The sequence below is a fragment of the Guillardia theta genome (genome assembly GCF_000315625.1).
Source record: "Guillardia theta CCMP2712 unplaced genomic scaffold GUITHscaffold_7, whole genome shotgun sequence".
In the NCBI taxonomy this organism is placed as follows: Eukaryota; class Cryptophyceae; order Pyrenomonadales; family Geminigeraceae; genus Guillardia; species Guillardia theta.
This window is the reverse complement of record NW_005434667.1, coordinates 654157-669945: the sequence shown is the minus strand read 5'-3', so window position 1 is coordinate 669945 and position 15789 is coordinate 654157. Positions and strand designations below refer to the sequence as shown.

General features: G+C 52.8%; 5 protein-coding genes across 5 annotated transcripts in view; 2 read left to right on the top strand and 3 right to left on the bottom strand.

The window, feature by feature from the left end:
* Positions 1-729: 729 nt before the first annotated feature.
* GUITHDRAFT_101414 (hypothetical protein) lies at positions 730-1587 on the bottom strand (the record flags this gene model as incomplete). The annotated part of the gene is made up of 2 exons (XM_005839885.1): positions 730-980; positions 1029-1587. 2 exons carry the CDS (start codon positions 1585-1587, stop codon positions 730-732), a joined length of 810 nt encoding a protein of 269 aa, XP_005839942.1.
* Positions 1588-1959: 372 nt separating this feature from the next.
* Positions 1960-3077, bottom strand: GUITHDRAFT_101413 (hypothetical protein; the record flags this gene model as incomplete). The annotated part of the gene is made up of 2 exons (XM_005839884.1): positions 1960-2964; positions 3018-3077. 2 exons carry the CDS (start codon positions 3075-3077, stop codon positions 1960-1962), a joined length of 1065 nt encoding a protein of 354 aa, XP_005839941.1.
* A 2237-nt stretch (positions 3078-5314) lies between these two features.
* GUITHDRAFT_64626 (hypothetical protein) lies at positions 5315-5986 on the top strand (the record flags this gene model as incomplete). The annotated part of the gene is made up of 1 exon (XM_005839883.1): positions 5315-5986. The coding sequence occupies one exon, from the start codon at positions 5315-5317 to the stop codon at positions 5984-5986; it is 672 nt and encodes a 223-aa protein (XP_005839940.1).
* A 1895-nt stretch (positions 5987-7881) lies between these two features.
* GUITHDRAFT_133362 (hypothetical protein) lies at positions 7882-10016 on the bottom strand (the record flags this gene model as incomplete). The annotated part of the gene is made up of 9 exons (XM_005839882.1): positions 7882-8169; positions 8216-8296; positions 8346-8390; positions 8446-8537; positions 8602-8725; positions 8828-8889; positions 8949-9051; positions 9103-9330; positions 9387-10016. 9 exons carry the CDS (start codon positions 10014-10016, stop codon positions 7882-7884), a joined length of 1653 nt encoding a protein of 550 aa, XP_005839939.1.
* Positions 10017-12485: 2469 nt separating this feature from the next.
* GUITHDRAFT_150485 (glutamyl-tRNA synthetase) overlaps positions 12486-15789 on the top strand; it is a 3709-nt gene continuing 405 nt past the window's right edge. The window contains exons 1-12 of the mRNA XM_005839881.1: positions 12486-12806; positions 12856-12975; positions 13176-13248; positions 13574-13674; positions 13862-13990; positions 14113-14270; positions 14465-14586; positions 14716-14810; positions 14936-15052; positions 15287-15325; positions 15392-15463; positions 15597-15728. Coding sequence (XP_005839938.1) covers positions 12513-12806; positions 12856-12975; positions 13176-13248; positions 13574-13674; positions 13862-13990; positions 14113-14270; positions 14465-14586; positions 14716-14810; positions 14936-15052; positions 15287-15325; positions 15392-15463; positions 15597-15728 — 1452 coding nt within the window. The 5' untranslated portion in view covers positions 12486-12512. The remainder of the gene's footprint in view (positions 12807-12855; positions 12976-13175; positions 13249-13573; positions 13675-13861; positions 13991-14112; positions 14271-14464; positions 14587-14715; positions 14811-14935; positions 15053-15286; positions 15326-15391; positions 15464-15596; positions 15729-15789) is intronic.

Here is a 15789-nt window from a genome sequence, read left to right as displayed (position 1 = left end):
AGGACAGGTACAATTTTCTTCTGCTCCTCCTCCTCTTCCCTTCCCTTCCTCTTTTGTCCTCTTTCCCCTTTCCGTGCTGTGAAATAGCTGAATCATGTGTCCTCCAGACCCGCAAGACGATGCCATGCTTGGTGTCTCATCCTCCTGCTCACTGTTGCTCCTCTGAATGGCCTGTGCAGAATTCGAACTCCCTCGAGTGGCATGAAGATCTCCCGTTTGCCGTCAACACCAGTATGAAAGAGCTCAGCATTGAAATGGTTGGCCCCATTCCCCTTTGTGAGAAGTCAAGCTGACTCCTCATTCCCTTCTCCCTCTCCCTCTCTTGATTCCCTTTCCATCCTTCCAGCACATCCTCACTAACACAGGATACAACAAGGTAGCTGTGCTGCTTTCTCGCTCTTCCCTCACGGCATGGTAGGTTGGTTCTGCTTCCTTGGACCTCCGGAAGGTCAGCAAGAGGGCTGGAACGCTGGACATCCAGCTGCGGCTGCTGCAGAAAGGTCCCTGTTTCACCTCGCTACTCCTCCATCCTCATCCTTAGCGCTTCAGATCCAGAGCAACCAGGAGGAGCTACACTCTCTCTTACCGTATGCCTCTCTCCTGACTGTCCTGCTCCCTGACTTGCTACCTCGCAGTATGATTACCAGGGACCCGCCTGCGCGTTCCCTCGAGACTTGTAATACCTCGCAGAAGAACCGGGATGGGATGTAAATAAAAAGCCAAAGGTCCTCAGCATTGCGCTTGCCGGCGAATGTTCGCGGCATATTCAGAGAGGAAGGAGATAAAGCCCGAGCTGAACACTTGTACATCAGGCGGAGACAGTTCAGCTGCCGGAATCAGAAGCTTCTTGGTATGATCCGATCCTTCGAACATCAGTTCCTTGGGGAACGAGCCAACCTGATCGTCCGGCACGGGTAGACCCAACAGCGCGTGGGTGAGGAGAGGCGTCACCCTTGTCTTGTCCCCGTAGAGCACATCCCCTGCTCGTCAAAGATCAGGCTCGTCAGGTTAGCACGAGGGCAGGGAACCTAAGACAGGGTTGCCCGCGTCTGCCATCATCGCTCGGATCTGGTGGTACCGGCCGGTTCGAAGGCTGATGATGACATCTGTGGACAACCCTTCACGTCCTGGGGTTGGCTCCTGATACAAGACGTCCAAGAACGAAGGCTTCCCCCCTGAACGAACACAGACTGCTCTCTGACCGACACGCTTCAAGTAAGCCTTGTGCTCCCCCTCTGCCACCCGAGCCCCTGCGAGGCGCGCTGCGTATATCTTCGGCCCCCAGACCTTCTGCTCGATGCACTTGTTGTGCCAGGACAAGGCTTGCTGTGTAAGGGCTACGACAAGAACGCCTCCTGTCATCTTGTCCAACCTATGAGGCAGCTGAGCCTGCGGGGCCTCGTGGGACCTGCGCACGATCTCAATCATCGAGTCTGAAGGGGAGCTTATCCTCTTCTCAGCTGCCAGACCCGCCGGTTTTTGAACGACAAGCGTCCCCCCACCTTGCACCAGCACCTGGAAACAGCAGCATCGTAGTGCCCCTGCCATCACCAACAGCCCTGCCATTGCGAAGCGGCCGCCCACCATTGTTCGCATAGAGGACTAGCTGGGATTTAAGGTGTTGCCTGGTAGGAGAAGGAGCGCGCTTCAAAACCAGCCTTCTCCTACCGAGTCCTGGAAAAATCTCGAACAAGGCTACAATGCAGAAGATTTGAGGCATTTTACACACGAACCCTCAGTGCGCTTTGACTATGTATTGCAACAGCATAAATTAATTCAACAGAGCTTTTAACGTGACGCGACGAAAAAAGACCCCAATGATTCAATGGACAGAAGTCTTTAAGTTCGCTTGAGGTAAACTGCGCACAAACACCACGCTTGCTGCGCACGCAAGGAGAGGTAAGGTAGGAGGAGGAGCGTCGTTGGTGATGCGGCGCACTAAAAAGAGAGTACTTTCGGCTACATGATCTCATCCATCGATAGGAAACATGACACGATGTCCTCCACCTTGATTCCTCCCTCCATCCACCTTTCAAGGCTGTCCTGAAGCTCTCTCGACTCTGACTCGCCCCCCTCGCAGTCCCTGTCCCCCCGCCGCGCCCACCTCCCATGAAGCTCCACCTTGCTGTGCTCATCATCCCCCACGCCCAAGGTACCCTCGGTCTCCCAGACTGAAGTAAGAATTGCTCCTTGTAGAAACTCCTCCGATGACGGCAAGCTCATGTCCCCCGTAGTAGCCGATGACCAGGCAAAGTCTCCCGCATTTGCTGGCTCCTTCCACTGCGGCACTTCCCCCCCGTCCATCTGAGGGTCCGGACTTGAATCCAGTACATCCCCGTGCCACCCGTCCTCCTCCAAGTCTTCTTCTCCCGCTTCCCATCTTGACCCCGCCGCCTCCTCAGGCGTGCTAGAACCCGGCGAGCTCCGCCCGGCCTCGTCCAGTCGCCGTCGCTTCCCTCCTCCTTTCGCCTCCTCTCCCGGCCTCCTCGTCAAGCCCGGCAGCGGCCGCAACAGCCCCGCCTGGTACTCCGCCCATCCCCTCCTGTACTCCTCGCACACCCTCACCACCCGCTCCCATGGACACTGCGTCGCGAAGATGGTCGAGCTCCCCGCCAGCTCCTCCCACGCCCCCCTCAGGCTCTGCATGTCCTCCTCGCTGCTGGGGTCTCTCCAGCGCCTCCCCGCGTACACGTACCGGACCTCCTCTGTGCAAGCCTCCCACGACCCCGACGACGAGGACAGCTCGCTCTTGCCCCTCGGCCGCTGGTGCCGGACCTTGACGAAGCCGTTGCTCTCTACTACCTTGTAGAACTCGATCGCCCGCAGCCCGTATTTGCCGTCGTATGGGTCGTTGTTGATCACCGACATCGGGCAGCAGGCGCTCAGCGCGTCGTACACGCTGAACCGTCCTGTGCGGCAGACGGACTGGCGGGCAGGGCCGGAGAAGGGAGCGGGGGAGGTGACCTGGAGAGGAAGGAGGTTAGTCTAGGGATGTAAGGGAGGGAGGAGGGGAGCACCATGTGAGCGAAGGCGAGGGCGATGCGCTTGTTCTCCCAGGAGGCTGCAGGGCGAACCATGGCACGCTGAACTAGAGTCGTCTCCTGGTTGGTTTCTTTTTAAAGTTCGCTGTCGGGGATCCCCGTGCTTTTTAATATATTTTAAAGCGGAATAGCCCGACGGCTTACAATAGTTATAGTCGGGGGTGGGGTGAGGTGCGGTGTTGGAAGGGGTAGTGCTCGCTTTTTTTTTTTCGGTATTCTGTGACCCGATGGCCTGCTCAGTTCCATTTTACAAGCCCTGGAACTCCTCGCCTTCTTTTTAGACGGAAAACCCCGCAATGACCATGGAGGATGGGGTGCAATCAGCTTGTTACCAGGGGTGGTCTCGGTTCCTCTAAGGTAGAATGTTTCGGAGCGGAGTACACAGTCGGGAATCCCCGCTGGGGGTAAAGGTTACTGACGTCTTTCCTTGTAGCCTAGTAAAGCGACTCGGCCACTTTCCCCAGCCAAAATCATGTATGCTCGTGTTGTGTTATATATCGATGTCCTCCAGCTTCTAGCCTGCGTATCGTCTATCGATACGACACACAGCACGATGTCCTCCTCCTTGATCCGTCCTTCCACCAGACTGAAGCAAGCATCGCCCCTTCTAGGAAACTCCTCTGACGACACGACATGTTCCCCCCGTAATTCCTGCATACGATGGACTCCTTCCAATCTAACTTCTCCGCCTATTCTGCACCGTGTCCCCAAGCCCCGTGCACCACTAGCAGCTCTGACGCCCCTACTGACTCCTCTGCTTTGGACGTGGTAGACCCAGGGTGGTGCAGTGCTGTGAATGAAGTCTGCTAGCGTTGCTTGATGAAAGTGGAATACAACATGAGGAGAGAACAGACCCATGTAGAGAAAAAAGGCTGATCCCTGTATGGGCTAAGAGAAGGACTAGGGTAGGGATGAAGATGGTGCTCTTAAGATGATGAAGGCGGCTTCAATCTTTGTCATTATTCATCCATGCTGCCTCCAAGTCTCTCAATCGTGATGTGATGGAAAAGGGAATCAGCAGCCACTCATCCTCTTGGCTTTTGGATGTGAACGCGAGAACTCGATCTTTCAAGCTTTCTGTGAAACTTCCAAGGGACTCGTTGAACGAACGTTGCTGACCGTCGATGTACACAATGTGTTCGTCCCCCAGTGAAGCTCGTGTGTGCTTTGGTGTCCACGATGCAAGATAGCTGCCAGAGAGCATGGTGCTGATCTGATGAGTGTGTGTGCTTAATAAACAGTGATCCTAAGATCAGCTGTAAGTCGCAGAACGCTCTCGTCAAGTACGTGACAAGAAATATATCTTCAAGAAAGGATATCTATCTTGCTGGCAGCTCATCGAACTCTGCCTCAAAATGCTCCTGGTTTGACACCAGGCACCATATTCTACAAACCTCAAGATTACTCTTGGTGACCTTTCTTCCCCTCGTTGGTGTTGTTGGTATCTGCCCCACCGTTTTCTTAGCACTGGTCTAATTGTACACGTATCAACTGAGGAGCAAGCACCTTGCCTTCGTTGGAAGAAGGATTCTGGTAACCCTCTACACAAGTTGGACGAACAACTTTCTTAACCGGTTGATCAAATCGTTTCTATTTGCAAGAATGAAAGAGCTGAAGCAGGTAAGTCTATGTGAGCATCTGACTATTTTGCTGTGTCTGTGAAGCACGTGTGCGGGGGACATAAAAGCAACTAAGAGGTTAAGGAGACACCAATGACCATATTTTTAAATCCTCAACGTATTCCATATGTTAAACCAGCTATTCTATGCTAGGTGACCTACGATTCTCTCATTCCTTTTCATCTGATTCCGCACTTCCTCTCCTCTCCCGTCCTCTCCCCCTCCCTTCCCCTCCTCTCCTCCCCTCACCCCTCGCGATGGGTGCTATCCATTCGGGCTTCCTTTTCCGCCCGACTACACATCAGGCAAACCGGAATCCAACAAACCCGCCTCAACAAGATACTAGAAAACGGAGGAGGCAGCGAAAACCAATATAAAAGATCTCCAATTATTATAAAAGTCGTTATTGTTGTATGCAGTACGGGGTACTTCTAGAGACAAAATCAGGGTCCGCTAGGGGTATATAAAGAGGCGTAAGTCCATAACTTATCTTCAGGTCACATGGTTCAATTTCCTGAAATTGAACGAGTAGTACCCCTGGTTTCCCCCCAGATAGCCATGGAGCGGAGTACCTACCCCCACCCTCACTGATAAACCCTTGGGACTTTAGTACTACATCTCATTATCCAACTGACCAACCAACACATTCAAACAATGGCAGCGCAGCATTGGAAACCTGCTGATCCAGCTCCGCTCGGGCTCTCCGGCTTTGCCGTCACGACGTTTCTCCTGAGTGGCTTCAATGCCGGTTGGATTCCCTTCCAAACATTTCTTGGTGCAGCTGCTTTCTACGGCGGCTTTGCCCAGCTTCTAGCCGGAATGTGGGAATTCGCAAACGGGAACGTGTTTGGTGCAACCGCTTTCTCATCCTATGGTGCTTTCTGGATGAGTCTGTTCGTCATGGTCAACGTGTATGGAGCCACTCCGCTCTTCTCTACTCAACTTGCATACTTCCTTGTCGCTTTCCTCATCTTCAACTCTTACGCTCTCGTGGCAAGCATGTTTACAAACGCCGCCCTGTTTCTACTCTTCGCTCTTCTGGAAGTGACGTTGATACTCGACATCGCCGCGAATTTCACAAACAATACCAGTCTTGCCAAAGCTGGAGGCTACTGTGGAATCGTATGTGCATCAACTGCATGGTACATCGCAACTGCAAGTCTTGTGAATGGAACTGCACGACGACACATCCTTCCACTGGGACGCCCTGTCATCCGTCTCCCTAAACCGAGTGATGACACTGAGATGAATGGGGTTCAGCAGACAGGAGAGCTTACTTTCACCCTCCCAGTCGAACAGCGCGTATGGTCTGCTCATCATGCATGACAAAAAGACGACAAACAGGTGAAAACGCTTATCTATTCACATTCCTAGCCATCTGGTTGGTCTACATGTTTATTCTGCAGCACAAGAAAGGAAAATCTTAGTCATCGAAAGAACACACAAAAACTTTAAGTAATTTCGACTTACAAACGACGGGGTTCACTGTGGTTGCAAAGTGTTGAAAAAACAACTATTTCTAGGATATTTTTTGGCCTTTTTCTGCGCGACGTGTCACTGTTAGAAGAGATGTGTCGTTGCCATACGCCAACCGATAAAAATTGATGGTGCAGTGCACGATAGCTGTCAACATGTCAAAGATTTGGATTTTTGTTGTCGTTAATAAACGTTCTGAGAGTACCAGCAAACCGTGACAGTAGTGGATGCAAGCCTGGCAGCATTGGAAGTTCAGTGACCATGCTCACACATGAAAGCCACGGTCTCTTTGGTATCGAGAAAGAATATTCGGTGCAGCACTCATTGATATCACGAGACCGTGCCAAGGCTAGTAAGGGCCCCGGGCAGACTGACGACCGTGCCAGCAGAAGCCGCTGAGCAAGAAACGGACGGTATAGAATGTCTCTGTCGACTGGACTGCAACAAACAGATATACACAACTGCGTGATTTTTGTACTGCTGCATTTACTGCTGATAGCAACGACACGAGAGCAGTGGCACAAGTCAACAACACTGAAGACAACTTCAACACTGGTAGGCAGTCCGATCATATAACTTGACCGTCGAACAGGGCCCGGGCGGTCGGGGCACGGCACCAGAGCGCCCGGGCCCCTAGTACACACCGCCGCCGCGCCAGTAAGCTGTGATTTCTCTCTCATGATATCAATGAATTCCTTTTTCTCGACTTGCAACCAGCAATGTCACGCAATCCCCGAAACCCGGGCATGTTACCTCTGAGCCCTCCATCGCATTGTGCTGATTTAGAATATATTCGTCTTTTCTTGTTCTTATGTGTACAGTTTTCAGCTTCCCCGTCATTATCTGATCCATTCCGTACGTTGAAAGTGTCCCGTTCATGCAGTTGGCTAAGGACAATTCGTTTTTTCGAATGCTCGTGCACAAAGGGCAGGTCAGGGTCAACTGTTTTACATAACACTGTACAGCAAGCCTGATTGAATTTTCACAAGAAATCCTTCTTGTTCAGATGGCCAATCAGTGACCACAGATTCTCCACACTATGAAGACGAGATGGTTGCTCCAATCATTCAATGTGCCTGCACGAATCATATGGTGGTAACAGTACTCCGTGTTCACATCTGTGTTTTATGTGTTTTATAGGGTGTACCGGGCCAGTCAGGGGGATGAAGAGACGCTACGTGTTCCCTCCTACAATAAAGGAAAGCAGCTCTAGACGCCACCGGCGTCTTTGCCCATCATTCCCTGCCGCCAACATCATAAGCAGCCCTTGAGTGAAGTTATGAAACAGAGAACAACGTCCTCCTCCTTGATCCCCCCTTTCATCCTTGCTATGCTCAGGCTTCCTCATGGCCTCCCCGACTGAAGCAAGCATCGCTTTTAGCAACTCGGGTTGGCCGCTGGTGTCAGCAGTGAAACACGCTCAGTCAGTGCTGAACCGTCATGCGCGGCAGACGGACTTGACGCGGCAGGCAGCAAGGAGAGGGTGAACCCCACCTCTGAAGAAACTTTGCTTGTCGCTTCAAATGATTTTGTGTGCTGGAGACCCACTCCACCCTCACATCAGGCGTGATGTCACAGAGAAGCGGAAAATCGCTTTGCTCAAACTTAAGTTAAAAGTTACAACGAGGACTGCCGTGACTCGTGACGTGGCAGCCAGTAGTGTGTCGTGATGCTGCAGCCAGTGGCCCGCCAACTTGAGAGCGAGAACTTGGCGACGACTGGTGTAAGATGTACTGCGAGTCCTCTTAAGCGCGCCTCAACCCCCAAGTGAATGCCATGAAGGCTCCGAGCAGGTGGAGGATGATTGAAGGGGTGAGGCAGCTGCTCCCGCCTGTAAGAGGAGTTGTTTGCGGGACCGCTGGCACTCCTCCAACCTCTGTCTGCTCAATGCTGCCTGCCCTCACTGTCAACGACAAGGGTAGCGAGGGGTCAACTTTCGCAGTGTCCGGAAGCTTGCTTGCTAATTGAGTTAGCTGCAGCCCTTGGGCCCTTCTCATTTGCATAGCCTTCAGCTTGTCGTACACGAGAGTGCCCTGCCAGACCCTATCATCTTCCCCGCCGAATCGCAACAATCTGTACCTGATCCTTGGAGATCGTGTCGATCTGCATTCCAAACTGAGTTCCTCCATTCGAAGTGCTGCTCGACGACTTCTTTTGAACCTGCACCCTTTGTCATCGGGACATGACCCAGCTCATCGGGATGTAGCACCATGTTGGTGTAGACGCTCAGCCCGCTTGCTAGGTCTTGTATGAGCTGCATCGGGAGTGCGTCAATGTCGACACAAGATGCCGGCTTTTAAGGGCCTCACGTAGGTATCGACCAGCTGAGTGTTTGCAGCGTACCAGGAGTTCTTGAGATTGCTCACGTCCACTGTAAAGGTAAACCGCGGACCTGCTTGACCTGGTCGACAGCAAGTCACTCATGCTCACTACGTATGACCGACCGATATCTTGAGGTTACACACATGGTGAAGGGACAGTCAATCCGCAAGCCTTAGCGATGGCCAGCACGGGGCCTTCGATCGCTGGCTCCGTTTGCAGGAGCGATCCCACGCAGCAGCCCATGGTCTTGGCTTGGGATATCGCTTGCTGACACGAGAGAATGTTACAAGAGTGATCAGAAATGCAGTCGCATACCCTGCATGTGTTGTCGGAGGGGCATGTACCAGAATTTGAGCTGGAAATGCATACCGGTCCCGAATCCATAATTTGATTCAAAGCATCCTGCTTTTCGAGGCAGAACTGAGTCCCATCTGCAAATCATAGTACTAATCAGCCGAGGTGGGTTTCACCGCCAGTCTGCAGCGATTACCTTTCATGCACAATGCTTTCATCATGCTGTTGAACTTAGCCAACTCCGTGGGATCGCTGATTACGCTTGAGAAAGATTCTTGGATGAACGGGGAGGAGAGGATCTGGTGACAGAAAAGTTTTGAGCGGAACATGGCTAGGACTCAAATTGATACCTTCGCTCCACACTCCGTGCATAGGAACGCTGTATTGATATCATCTGACATCATCTTGGAGAGACAGTAGTCGCCCTTTGAGTCTTGCATACACATGGTGCTGAACGCCAACTGCAATAATTGCGGTGAACTGTCATCGGAAGACTGCCCGAGACCTGGGGTTGACATCATCATGGTGATCATGCTGTTGAAACAAGACGAGGAGCAAAGTAGCGGAAGGTTGAAGTCCTGATAGAGGGACGTCACAAGAAGCAGCGCAGAGCTCCTTGATGCCGGTCACTTACCATTTGCCCTGTTTGGGATGCGCTCATCAGCTCGTACATCTGAAGTGTGCAGTATACGCCATTGGACTTGAGACATAGGAGGGACATCGCTTGTTGAATTGCCATGGCAATGGGCGTCTGCATAATCGATTCCGAAGTCATGTTTGCCGGACACGACGCGTTCATCGAGTTGGGGAGCGAGAAGTTGTGGAGGAGTGACAAGCAACCATTGGGAGGGGCGCAGACTCCATCCAAGACGGTTGCATTGGGCACTACCGTACTGTTGTCATCGAGAAAACTGATACAATGAGCAAGTTCGGTACTGAGTGCGATGGTAATTGCCTTCTCACAATCAGTCATGTTGGACATGGAATCAGACTCTCCCGTGCTCCTGAGGGAGGCTGCATGGTGCTGGATGTGAGAGGAGTGGCTTGCTGTCATTCTACCTCTCACAACCTTCTTCACGCCCTTCAGTTGTGCTTGCAAGGTTTGCTTCACGAACACACTGAGGTCATGGGCATTCATCCTTCCTGGCTGGTGGTGCATATCTTTAGACACTACAGCTGCAGCAGGAGAGGAGAGCTTGGCCTGGGCCATGGTGAGGCAGAGCCCGAGGAGGAGAGCTCTGAGCACATGCGTGGCGGTATGCATGTTGCGCACGCCTTTGTGTGTCAGGCCGATTATGACAGCTCTAGTCGATTCCACTGAGGGGGTTGGCCATGCAGAGGGGGGTGGTGACACTGCGACAAACAGGGGAAAGAGAGGGTTCACTTAACTTAAAAGGGACATGGGGGGGTGGGGGGTGGAGGGGGGTACCGTCATGAAGTAAACATTTTGGTGACATTTGAGGGGTCAGGGGTCATCCATGTGCCATTGCCAGGGACATTTTATCATAGCCATTTTTTACTCAAAGTTAAGTTAAAAATCAGTAGGAGGACAATCAGGAGAGTCGAGGAGGCTTGACACTCTTCTTCAGTGAGGCCCGGCCGCCGGCCGGGCCGGTCGGGCCGGGCCGGGCCGGGGGCCGCGCCCAGAGTCGCCGACCTGAACTTGATTTTTTTAGTCATCTCCCTAACTCTTGGAAAGTGCCGTTGGGAAGACTCTGTACCCTGTTTTGGTGTGTTCAGGGTGGGGGTAGGGGTAGTGCTCCCCCTCCCGGTCAGCAGTGTATGAAGTCGATCCCAACAAAGTCCTCCCCCTCCGCTCCTCGGTCCCTGACACGTACCAAGTCGATCTGTTGAGTTGCTCCGTGCAACCAGACTGTTGAATCTCTCTTACTACTCGCCATCTCTGGATCAGCCATACTCTAAAGCCATGTACTGCCTCTGCTCCAGATTTACCTGGATAGCTGTGTTGTTCTGTCTGACGATGGTGTCGCAAGATTGTGCCGCTTCGTCTGCTCGGGTGTTAGATTTAAGAAGAGGTAGTGGAATCCCTGTGAGAAACCAGTATTCCCCTGCGTTTCAGGCTTCGAACTTTGCACTGACAATCAGTATGACCTCCTCGCCAGTTCTTGCCCACGATCAGTCAAATGAATACCTTTCACCTGAACCACAGTTCAATGATTGCTTGCAAGCCCCGCCAGCACCTAAGAAGAAGTCCAACTCTGTCAGGAGGATATATGAGAGGTATCGCACAGAGTCTTGTATCCTTGGGCCCTCGTTACTGATCGTGTTTTTTAAACCCCAGCGAGGAACAAGGGTGCGACGTGCGAAGGAAGTTGGAATTCTGATGAAAGCGGCATCTTTCAGCTGATTGATGACACTTGACGGTGATAAACACGTCGCTCACTTGTCGACTTCATGACAATGGTGCAGAAAGTTGTCCTGCAAGATGGATCGATCTTGACACCTCACCAGAGATGAACGAGGTGAACATGTTGACTGATGGAGCAGTTTCCCTGCACGGCTCTTGCCGCAGCAGCAGCTGCTGCTGCAGATTGGTGCACAGCAAGTAGTTGGCTGCCCAATCACAAGCTGCGAGCTGGTAAGCGTCATCCTGGTAGAGATGAAGAGTCGGAGGCGCTGACATAGCAGGCTGGGGGCTGGTGACGGCACCAGCAGCTCACCAATGCTCCAAATTCCTGCCTGCTTGCTTTCATTTTATCAGGGATGATTGCCAGCGAGAGAGAGAGAGCGCTGTTGGAACTTTAGAAGATCATCTTCGAATACTATCAAGGTTATTTTGTTGTCTTGAACTTCTGGAGAGTGAATGAAAGCATAGGGCGAGAAAGCAAAGCAGATTGCTATGGACGGCAATGATAATTTTCAATTGTTCAATTCAAAAGAAATGGAAGGGAGAGATCAATCTGAAAGGTGTGGTTTCAACGGAGGGTTTTGAATCTTATTCAAGTCATCACCAGGCGTGTAAACTTAATGTTCCACAAACAGGAACACAGGGTTGCTGTCGTGAGACAAAAGAAGCTATCGTAATCGTGGGAGTGAATGCCCAGATTCTCTCTTTCAAATAAATTTTCAGATGAGAATCAAATTTGAATTCAGTGCAGGTTACTAGTTCACTCGCCGCAGTGCCGGCGTCACGGTCCAACCTGAGTCAAACTGATGTTAAAAGTTGAGTCAGCTCTGATATCTGAGTCCAATGCGCAGTGATTCCACAGTGTACCGATCAGCCTCGAGGAACTCGGGAGCTGTACAGCGGAGCGCGTCCTGGATTTACAAAATCTCGCACGCCTTGCCCGCCTCGGACTCCAATTTTAAAACAAGTATTTTAACTATAAAAAGGTTTTAGGGAGCTCTTGTGACGGCGGCCGCCATGCTAGCGATGCGAAAGAAGGCGGGGGCGGCAGGAAACTTTCTCCTCTGCTCCCCCCCTCTGCTCCTGCTCCCCGTCCTCATGATGTCCTCATCCTCTCTGGCCTTCAGGGCTCCCACGGGAGGCCTCTCCCTCCTCGGCTCCAAGTCTGCGGTTCAGAAGCTTGCGCCCGGCGGTCCCATGAGACTCGGGTTGGGGCGTGAGAGGAAGGGAGGAAGGCTGCAGAGCCTGCAGATGTCTGCGTCTGCTGTTGATGTGCTCAAGGAACTTGGCATCGACCGAGTGCATCGTGATGTACCCAGGCTGCGATTCGCGCCATCCCCAACTGGATCGTTGCACGTCGGAGGGGCGAGGACTGCTCTGTACAACTACCTGATGGCAAAGAAGCTCGGAGGAAAGTTCGTGCTGCGCATCGAGGATACGGACCTTGCAAGAAGCACCAAGGAGAGCGAGAACAGCATGATCGCGGACCTCAAGTGGCTCGGCCTGGACTGGGACGAGGGTCCCTACGTCGGGGGGCCTGCCAACCTTTACAGACAGTCGGAGCGCAACGACATTTACGTGAAGATGGCAAAGAAGCTGTGGGACATGGGGTTCGCTTACCCATGCTTCTGCACTGAGGAGGAGCTGGAAGAGAAGAGGAAAGCAGCTGAGCAGGACGGGAGCAAGGTAAGGGAGGAGCGCAGGGTCCAGGGGCTGCGGAGTGATGGAGGTGCAGGTGGCGTATGATGGCACTTGGAGAGATGCAGACCCTGCGGAGGTGAAGAGAAGACTCGATGCCGGAGATCCTTACACGATCAGATTCAAAGTTCCGAAGGGGAAAGTTGTCACCATTCATGTGAGTGATGTTCTTGTTCTCATGTATGGCGGCGATCTTGGAGATGGAGATGGAAATCACGATTATGGAAATGATGATGATGATGATGATGATGATGATGATTGTGGAGATGGAGATGATGATGATGATGATGATGATGCCTTTGTTTGTTGAGGCAACGACAATTCTTCTTCCATCCCCCCTCATGCTCTGCCTTGCAGGACATTGTCCGTGGAAGAATTTCATGGGACGTTGAGGCAACTCTAGGAGATTTTATCCTCCTTCGCTCCAACGGTTGAGACCTTGCAAACTCTTTGTTGTAGTCTCCTCAGCCTGCTCTTCTCTCTCCTTCCGTTACTGATGCCTCTCCTACTGCCCCAACCTCCCTGTCCTCTTTGCATATCCTCCCTCCCTCTTCTCCCTCCTATCGTTCTCTCCTATATCTCCCCTTTCTCTTGGCTGCTTATCCTTGGTTCCAGCTTCCCTTTGTTCCCCCTCTTTTCCCCTGTCCTCCCTCACCCCCTCTTCGGCTCTCTCGTCCCCTCGCTTTTCCTCTCCGCCTCGCTTCCTTGTCTGGTTGCCGTTCCTCCTCGTCGCCGTCCTGATCTTCTGTCTGCAGGAGTTCCTGTCTACAACTTCTGCGTGGCTGTCGACGACGCGCTGATGGGCATCACGACAGTAGCGCGAGCTGAGGAACATCTCACCAACACCATCCGACAGGTAGGCGAGACACAGGACGCGAGAGGTGGGGGGGCGGGGGGGGGGGGGGGGACGAGCAGAGCAGAGGTAAGGAGATTTAGGAGCGGCAAGGAGAAGGGAATAGTAGAGGCGGTCTGAGGAAGGTCCAAGAGAGCTCTGTGCTTCGAGCGCTGCCTCCTCCTCTCCTCACTTCTCTTCGTGTCTGCAGGTCCTTGTACTCGAAGCTCTTGGCTTCAACATTCCCGAGTACGCTCACTGCTCGCTCATCCTCGGAGAGGATAGGTCAAAGCTCTCCAAGCGCCATGGCGCCACCTCTTGCAACCAGTTTCGCGAGCAGGTCAGCGAAGGGAGGATGAGGAGGTGGGGTGTATGGATCAGGAGGGTGAAGTAGACGAGGTGGGGAAGGTGGAGGAGAAAGTGGATGAGAACGAGGACGATGAGGCTGATAGGATGTGACAGGGCTTTCTTCCCGATGCCATGATCAACTACCTGGCGCTGCTGGGATGGAACGACGGGACAGACAAGGACATCTACAGCAGGGAGGAGCTGATCGCCTCCTTCGACCTCAACCGAGTGACTCCCTCCCCCGCCATGTTCGACATGCAGAAGCTCAAGTGGTAAGGAGGAGGAGGAGGAGGAGGAGGAGGAGGAGGAGGAGGAGGACAAGAACGAAGGAGAAAGGGAGAGGAGGAGGACGAGCAAGTGTGGGGGAGTAATCTGTAATGAGAAGGAGGGGGAGGACCAGAGGGGGGAGGGAGCAGGAGGAGGGAGGAGGTCGGGAGGGTCCTCTTGTGATGATGGAGGGGGACAGGATCAACGGTCAACATCTGCGAGCGATGAAGAAAGAGGAGTTCCTTCCTTTGATGGCAGAGGCGATGATGAGAGAGAAAGTGATCGGCCATGCTGACGAAGAATTCCTTGACCATGTCGCTGGTATTACTCCTGAGGAACTCAAGTTCATCTCCTCTCCTCTCCTCTCCTCCCATCTCCTCCCCTCTCCTCCCCTCTCCTCCCCTCTCCTCTCTTCTCCCTTTCTATTTTCTTGTCTCATTGGCGGTTCAGGGATGGTCCAAGAGAAATGCGATCTCGTCAACGACGCCAGCAGCATCCTGCAGACCGTGCTGGACTTTCAACTTGAGGAAACCTCCAAGACAGAGGCAAGAGCGCCCAACCTCTCTGCTCATCCTCCTCTTCTTTCCTCCTCCTCCTCTTCTTCCTTTCTTCCTCCTCCTGCTTCCCTTCCTTCCTCCAGTTCTTGCACAAGGTTCTGACGAATGAGCAGGAGGCGAAGGAGATTCTCGGGGACGATTTCAAGGCGCTCGCGGACAAAATCATCGAGGAGTTCAACAGCAACGCGATCCCAACGAATCCTTCCCCCACTTTCAGTGACGATTTCAAGGTAGCTCCTCCTCCTCCTCCATCTACAACTACAACTCCTTGTCCTTCCTCTCTTACGCCTCCCACTACCACTTGTGTTGTTGTTTTCTCTTGTATCCTCCAACTTCTGCTACAACCATTCTCATTCCTCTTGCTTCCCTTCCCTGAGATCCTTTGTCATTGTCAGCGTCATTTCCTCCTCCTCCTTCTTTCTTTCGACTCTCCTCTCCTCGTGGGTCTGACGAGTTTCCTACAGCAATGGGTGAACAAGTTGGGCAAGAGCACAGGACGAAAGGTAACAGGAAAATAAATGGCAGACCGACGAGGAGGAAGGAGGAGGAGGGGCTGATTTTTCTGGCAGGGAAAGAAATTGTTCATGCCTGTTCGCCTGGCGTTGACGGGAAATCTTGCTGGGCCAGACATCGGAGCCCAGGTGAGAGAGACAAAAGAAGCACACAGGGGAGGGAGGAGGCGGGGGAGGATAGAGCGAGAAGAGACGCGAGTGGAGGAGGAGGAGGAGGAGGAGGAGGAGGAGGAGCGCCGGCCTGCTGATGATGGAGGCGCAGATCATGACGGTCGGGATGGCGGAGCGGGTGCAAGCGAAGCATGTTGACATGAAGACGAGGATCGAGATGCTCAAGAAGTTTGTGAACGATAACGCGGAGATGATCTCGTCCGCTGCTGCCAGCATTGAGACGGTGAGATGGGGGACGTGGAAGCTGAGGGAAGAGGAGGAGGAGGAGGAGGAGGAGGAGGAGG